This window comes from Octopus bimaculoides, chromosome 7, assembly GCF_001194135.2.
Source record: "Octopus bimaculoides isolate UCB-OBI-ISO-001 chromosome 7, ASM119413v2, whole genome shotgun sequence".
Classification (NCBI taxonomy): domain Eukaryota; kingdom Metazoa; phylum Mollusca; class Cephalopoda; order Octopoda; family Octopodidae; genus Octopus; species Octopus bimaculoides.
Genome location: NC_068987.1, coordinates 41,720,163 through 41,728,067, shown reverse-complemented (window position 1 = coordinate 41,728,067; position 7,905 = coordinate 41,720,163). Strand labels below are relative to the sequence as shown.

The following is a 7,905-nucleotide window of genomic DNA, read 5'->3' as shown; positions in this document are numbered from 1 at the left end:
ATTAATCATCATCATCATCATCATTTAACGTCTGCTTTCCATGCTAGCATGGGTTGGACGATTTGACTGAGGACTGGTGAAACCAGATGGCTACACCCGGCTCCAATCTGATTTGGCAGAGTTTCTACAGCTGGATGCCCTTCCTAACGCCGACCACTCAGAGAGTGTAGTGGGTGCTTTTACGTGTCGCCCGCACGAAGGCCAGTCAGGCGGTACTGGCAACGGCCACGCTCAAAATGGTGTATTTTATGTGCCACCCGCACAAGAGCCAGTCCATGGGCACTGGCAACGATCTCTCTCGAAAGTCCTTACACATGCCACGGGTACAAGTACCAGAAAGGCGACGCTGGGCACAGGTGCCTTCACGATTTCACTTTCCCCAATAAGTCTTCGCTAGCTGAGTTTCGTGTCCAATGAAGGAGACAACGTTGGCATGGGTGCCAGTTGTTGAATTTAACTCAATTTCGATTTCACTTGCCTCAACAGGTCTTCGTAGAAAGATAATTTTAAATCTTGTTACGCTTAAAAATTGTCATATGTTGGTGTCTTTCGGACAGGAGTATTTTAAAACTATTTTATGTTGCAGATGTAAACCCCTTCTTTACTGTACAGAGTGTCTCTCTTTGTGACTGGTGATGAGCACACACATCCTTGAATATATATTCTAAGCCCAACAGATTTTTAAAGACTGCTAATTATTGTTTAGCTCCTGGTGAGCCCTGACTGAGTAGATCTATGATCAAAAGGCATTCCAGTCATGACCATCCTGTGGTTTTTTACTTGTGTGCTGGGAACCCAGAAGCTACATTACTGAATGACCTTTTCTAACGAGGTAGGGTTTGATTTGACAGAGATTTGGCTGTAATATTTCTATTACATCAAGCAACCTTATAGTCTCCCTGGTGTTATGGTGTACTGTAGGTGGAAGGCAAATGTCACTACAAGTAGGGTGTTTGTCTAACACTGGTAATAATTTCAGATGACCTGATACCTTTGCCTGACAGCCAGGTGAACTGAGGAAAATGTACACCAGTAGATATATATGGGGTGTGTGGGTATCCTTGTCTTGACATTGTGTGGTAATTGTAAATGAATGTCACTGTAAGACAAGTGACATTCTTTGTTCCCAATCTTGTGTGAAGACATATCTAGCAATGGAGAAATATCAATTAATTTGGAAACTAGTGAGGTTTGGCAACAGGAAGGGCATTTGGCTGTAGAAAATCTGCCTCAATAAAATTATCTGACCCATGAGGGATGGGAAAGTAAAAGTCAAAGCAATAATAATGATGATGTGGTGATTGGTGAGCTACAGACTGATTTGTTAAGTCACCATTGAAAACTTCATTTTCTTATTGAGACTGTTGTATAATTTACATAAACCACGGAAGACCCGCTATGCAGTTGTTTGCCTTGCTAGAAACAAACTGCCAACTCTTCCTCAAACCACATCCTCCTCTCTTAAAAAGAGAGGCATTGACTGGTGTAGCTGAAGGTTCACTCTTCCCACAAATAAGATTAACAATAACAATCATCTTACATGTTGTATATAACCATGGTGGAGTTCATCTCTGAGTTATAGCTGTCAACATTATCATCTGTTTTCCATGCTGGCATGGGTTGAAGGTTTGACAGGAGCTGACAAACCAGAGGACTGCATCAGGCTCCAATGTCTGCTTTGGCATGACTTCTATGGCTGGATGCCCATCCTAAGACCTGCCATTTTACAGAGTGTACTGGGTGCTTTTTAAATGGTACCAGCACTAGGGAAGTTACCAAATAACTCACAAGACATTACTCCTCAACTGAGGGCTGGAGAGTGGTAGCTTTATGCCAGATGATGAGAGGTTAAAGTATGATAGAGGGATAGGAACATATGTCAAGCAACAAATGTCATGGTTACTCCCGTTGGAAGAGGAGGAGGATGGTGTGAGGGTGTGTCAGCATATCTTCAAGTTACTGGAAGGTGAATAAAGAGTGTGGTATGAGTGAGTATGCAAGTTTGTGAGAATGTGAGAGGCAAGTAGTTGAGGGATAGAGAGAAATGTAGTAATTGGTCAGTCATGAAAATCAGTTGGAGGGGAAGGTGGAGGAGGTAGGTGTGGGTTGGTGGGGGTAATAGGTGAGGATGTAGTCAATTTTGCTTGTGTGAGCATCAGATTGATAGGTGATCAGAGGATTGGCTGGTTAGTGTTGCAGATCATCAGGTAATTTCATCACAAAACTCCTATAGCTTTGTTCTGTCTTCATTTTGGGTACCAAAACTATAACCTCCATCACACCATGGAAGCCACTATGATGCTGCCCAACATGTCCATTGAGGTAACTAGCCATGAAAATAAGGTCACTGATGTTCATCATTGAGGTAATCTGAAAAAGAGTATCATAAAATCAATCTTAGATATGACAGTCCTACTTTTTTGGAATCACAGACAAAGAAAATAAGTTGTTGATGTATTTTTCAAGACTAGTCTAAGCATAATTATCCAATCACACACTCTGACTACCTCGATCACTTTATTCACCCAGTTCTCAGCTAAAATTATCCCCATGTCCTCCTTACAATCACTATTGCCTTTCCAACAGAATTATATCTGTTCTTTACCTGTGAGGTATCTGGCTGAGGCCCCCTGTATCTTGCATGCAGCACACATCTACATTCCTCCATTCTCACATTTCAACAATCTCACCAAACCTACCTTGGAATGTGCTTTCATTGACTGTGCCTACTCTAAGGATGTGGGTAGAGTGGAAAGAGTAAATAGGGACCCAGGGAACAGCATTCAGTATCAGGTAAGAGGGTTTGCAAGGATGCCTGCAGGCATATCAGTTATGCAAATCAAAAATACTGTTCACCTTAGTCACATTTGCCCAGATCCACATACACATAAGGCAAAGCCAACTAGTTAAAGAAAGGTTTGAGGTAAAAATATTCAACATTGCAATCATATAAATGAATTGTCAGTTTTAGTGTTACTGTTAGTTGTGGTTCCTAAGCTGTAGCTTGGAGGACTGGGACGTTTGAGAGTTAAATATCATAACCTTAGATACCTTGTAATGGTAGTAACTGTATATAAATTCCCAACCTCTTAGTTTTCTAAGGATCCTCTTGAATTAGCCATTCATGCTATCAACACTGGATATATTCACATACAAAATGTATAAAAACCTTATTTACATGACTGAATATATAATACTTTGAAAAACATTTCATACAGAAAAAAAAATCTAATTCTTGCTTTTAATTTTTTTCAACCCTTTTGTTTTTATATTTCTGTTGAAAGACATTGCTTTATTTCAGTTAATTTTGAAAATAATCAAAAATTTAGTTCAATAAGTTTATCTTTATTAAGCTGATGTTTGTAACATAAATTAACATAAAATCTTGATGGAAGGTTTTAATTTATATAACTTAAACTCTTTTGTTATCATATTTCTTTGTTTCAATGAATTTTGAAAATAATGATGAATTTAATAAAATAATTTTGTCATTATTAAGATAGTGCTTGAAATATGAATTAACATGAAATTTTAATGGAACATTTTTATTTATATTACTTTAATACAGGAAATCTGCACCATAGAACCAGAGACATTTTCAGTATATTATCAAAAGGGTTAAATCTATCTAAAATATTTGTTCTTTCTTTACAGTGCACAATTCCACGAGAAAGTTACATCAAGGAAATCAAAAAAGCACTGAAAGCTTAAATTGAATAATTTAATTCTAGTTTGCTGCAAGATGTTTTGGGCCAAATTTTATTTACTTTACCAATAAATGAAACCATTTGTAAACCTGCTTTTGCTTCTTACTACTCCATTCCCCAGGTAATAGCTAACATAGCATTATATATTTGTAAATGAGAATTTAAAAGAAACAATGACAAGTCATGCATTACATGCTGACCATTGCAATAAGCAAAGATCTTCATATATGCACTTTAATTATAAATTATGTTGATGATTCTGGGCCTTTTTATTACTTTTCATAAATAATTCAGATAATTTTTGTGAACATTTAACTAAAAAATTTAAGGAAATTATTTCAGTTCCCTTAATTTGGAAAGGCATTCCATCTTGTTTAATTGAAAACTTCCCCAAGAATTTTAAATAAAAATTAGTTCTTGGAATTTCTTTCTTTTTTTTTTTTTACTTTCAAAGTACTTTTTAATTAATAATTAGTAATTCATGAGACAAGAAACAAGATATAACAATGAAAACTCCTTCAAATCACATTGTGTTATCTTCAAAAAGATGGGGGTTGCCAAATAATTTGCAGCACAAGAAAGGCCAAGAAAAGGAAAAAAACAAGAGAAAAGGGAAAGGCCCTCTCAACTAAGTGATGGAAGTATTTGAGAGGGTGGCGAGGTGATTTTTATGCCAGGGACCAGCAGATACATGGCTACCCGACATTTATATATGAGTAGGTGGAAATATCTAGGAAAAGGGTAAGATGGTAATGATAGAGTGCCAGAGCAAAACCTTTGAAAAGCAAGAGATGATACAAGCAGTGGATCAAGAGGGGAGGTCAGTGACAGGAGAGTACCAAATGGCTAGAGATGGGGATAGAAGTGAATGTAACGAATGATGAATAGAGGTGCAGCTTGAGGGAAAATATCAGTTGGTGGGGGAATGACAGTTCAGGGAGTGGATGGTAAACAAGGCATAGTAGTGGTGGAGAGAGTGAATTAGAGGCACTTAAGGCGTAACTGTAGTGAGTGGGCATGATGACAAATATGCAAAAGTGTTGGGAAATACAGGTGATATATCAGGTATTAAGATGAAGCATGAGAGAGGGGGAATAACTAGAAGCATATCCAAGGAAGAATAATGAGAAAGAGGAATGTAAGTAAGGTGAGAAGAGAGGAATGCAGTAACAGGTGGTACAATGAGTTGGGGGGAAGGGTTAGGTAATGAGAAGCAGAGAATACTTGGCTGGGCAGTATGAGTGTAGGAAAAGCACATAGCGCATACAAGCATGGGCAAATAAATATAGAAACACATATGAACGTTATCTCTCTCTCTGTCTCCATTTATATATATATATATATATATATATATATATATATATATAATTGCATCATGGAAGGTGTTTATAAGCCATTTAAAAATATACAAAAACCATTAGATTCCGTGCTGCACGGAATTTTGTCAGTGAACAGGTTGCGGTCTCAAAGCGACGAAAATATTTTGGCAAACTAAATTTAGATGTTGAAGTGAATCTAATGGTTTTTGTGTGTTTTTAAATGGCTTATAAACACCTTCCACATTGCAAATGTTTGTTTTAGCACATGATCTCAGATCAGGTCACTTGCTGTGCAAGTACATCTCTAATTATATATATATATATATATATATAAAAAAAATAGCACAAATGGAATGAGGTTCACTACAGCTGTTTCAGACATATTCTTTATTTATGAACAAGATCATTAAGTCATGAAAAAAAACTGTTTTCTTCAGGTGAATAAAGAGTGAATGGTCTATTTTGTGAGAAATTATAAGTTAAATTTTACTCTTTATTCACCTGAAGAAAACCAGGTTTTTTGCATGATGTAACACTTTTGTTCATCAATAGAGAACACGTCTGAAACAGCTCTGGTGAACCTCAATCCATCTGTTATTGCTTATTTTTCACCATGCATTTAGATCTGGGGCCTACAGTTGACTGTGGAATTTGTGCAGTGAGTGTACCTGTCTGTGACTTGGAATACAAGTATATTCTGTCAGTACTTGTGAATGTGTGCATAATTGTTGTAGTGAAAATGGTACACTCCTTCTCACGTGACAAAGTGGTATGGCACAGCCACTATAAAGTCAGACAGTTAGTTGTTGTAGGAGGTCAGTAGTAGTAGAGTCATTGTACAAGTCCTCAGTTGGGGTCAGTGTCAGTTACATGATATATACGAGTTCAAGTTACTGCCAAGGTACACATTTCAAAGTTGTCTTGCAGAGCTATCAGGTATCCCTGATAGACGAGTCAAAGATAATAAGATGTGGAATACCGCCACAACATAGTAGTGGTGACAAGAATATTACAGTGCTGATGACAACATACAAGTGGACGAGGATCCCCATTATAATAGTGGCAATTAGGATATAAACAATTCATGTGGACAATGTTGAAAAATTTTTTATATGGTGAAATTAAAAACTTGACAAAGAAGTAACAAACATTTTTGTTGTATATATATTCTATGAAAAATCCATAAAATTATGGAAAACTTGTGAGAGGGTTTGTTGAGCTGCAAAAACAGCAACAAATGCTACAACTAATGAAGTTGGTAACAAAACCGGAAAATACATTTGAGCCAGATCATGTAGCAAATTCAACAAATGAATTTAAATATGATTCAGAAGAGGGAATCACTTTCAAGACATACTAGCAGTATAACGTTGTCCGGGTGTGACTTATTACGCCATCTATGATAAATCTTGCTAGGTGAAAATCAACTAAAAAAGAAAGCCTTACAACGAAAAAACCGTTATGATGTAAATATGTTCATAATTCAAAAGACGATGAAATTAATAGGGAAAGTCTGAAGGCTGTTTTGCGTAACATTATTAAGTGTACGTAAATTTCATCCGTCTAATTGACTATACAAATGCTTGTGCAAAACAACTTTTTGCGCTGCCATGATTATACATAGCAGGGTAATCCCTTTTCGCAGGAGCTACGAAGGCAATTTCTGATGAAGCAATTGCTGGCGATCTGTTGCGACACAGTTCTGCACGAATTCTATCAGATTGGGCCGTAGATGTGGATGCACCATTTTGCATTATGTTCAAAGTAGCTTCTGGAATGTGGCGAATTGCTGCAGTCTGTTGCTGTCTTTTTAAACTGGTTGCTTTCTTTCTCCAGCAAGCTCTCTTCTTTGGAGGCATAATCTATGCACATATTAAACAATACAACAAAAGTTATAACAGATGGCAGGGTCAGTAGTTTTCACATTTCGGTAATTTTTCAGATTAACACCCGCACGATTACCTAACCCTAATGCTAACCCTAACCCTAAACCCTAACCCTAAAACCCTAACCCTGACCCTAAGACCGTAACCGTAACACTAACCCTAACCGTAATCCTAAACCCAAACCCTAACACCCTAGTGTTGTCCTGTCTACATAAGCTCCATAGTTTGTATATTTACAAAACATTGACGAACATGTGTTATATTGTAGTGAATGCTTGTGTATACGTGCGCATGTATGTGTTTGAGGGAGCGAGAGAGAAGAGGGAGAGAGGTAGAGAAAGAGAGGAAGGGAGAATGGAAGACAGTTATAAAATAGCAATGCGTGCGCGTGTTTATATAAGAAACACACACAAACTAAATCTTATATCTATAATGTTGATGTGTTTATGTATATGTTGCCACAGATCACGTATGTGTGGTTGTGTGTGTTTTTATGTTTCTATGTTATGAAAAATATGTTAGAGGTAGAGAGATAGCTATTAAATGGGAGAGAGGAAGTTAATCTATGACTTTGTATGTATCACTTTCTATCTCTCTCTCTCCCTCTTTTACTCTTACTCTCTATATATGTTGAGCACGTGTGTAAGAACGCCATTCCAGGTAGAAGGGAAGAAATATAAAAGTTGCTAGAAATAACAGCCAAATCTCCCTTAAATCACACAAAGTAAACGGAATTTTAAAAATCTAATTACTGCACTGGAAAGTGCACATCGAAAAGATTCTATTGGTGTAAAAATTTTTACGAAAAAGTGAAAAATGTGGATTTCTATAATGTTTAAAAAGGTTTCACACAGATACACAATTTCAGCTTTATTATAAACTAGCAGTATAACCCGACCTTGTCCGGTTGTGACTTATTATGCCATCTACGATAAGTCTTGCTAGCTGAAAATCAACTAAAAAAGAAAGCCTTACAACGAAAAAACCCTTATG

General features: G+C 37.0%; 1 protein-coding gene across 1 annotated transcript in view; it reads left to right on the top strand.

The window, feature by feature from the left end:
* The window catches only part of LOC106883735 (histidine--tRNA ligase), a 112,929-nt gene extending 109,134 nt beyond the window's left edge, over positions 1–3,795 (top strand). Inside the window, exon 13 of the mRNA XM_052969549.1 lies at positions 3,655–3,795. Coding sequence (XP_052825509.1) covers positions 3,655–3,711 — 57 coding nt within the window. The 3' untranslated portion in view covers positions 3,712–3,795. The remainder of the gene's footprint in view (positions 1–3,654) is intronic.
* Positions 3,796–7,905: the final 4,110 nt, after the last annotated feature.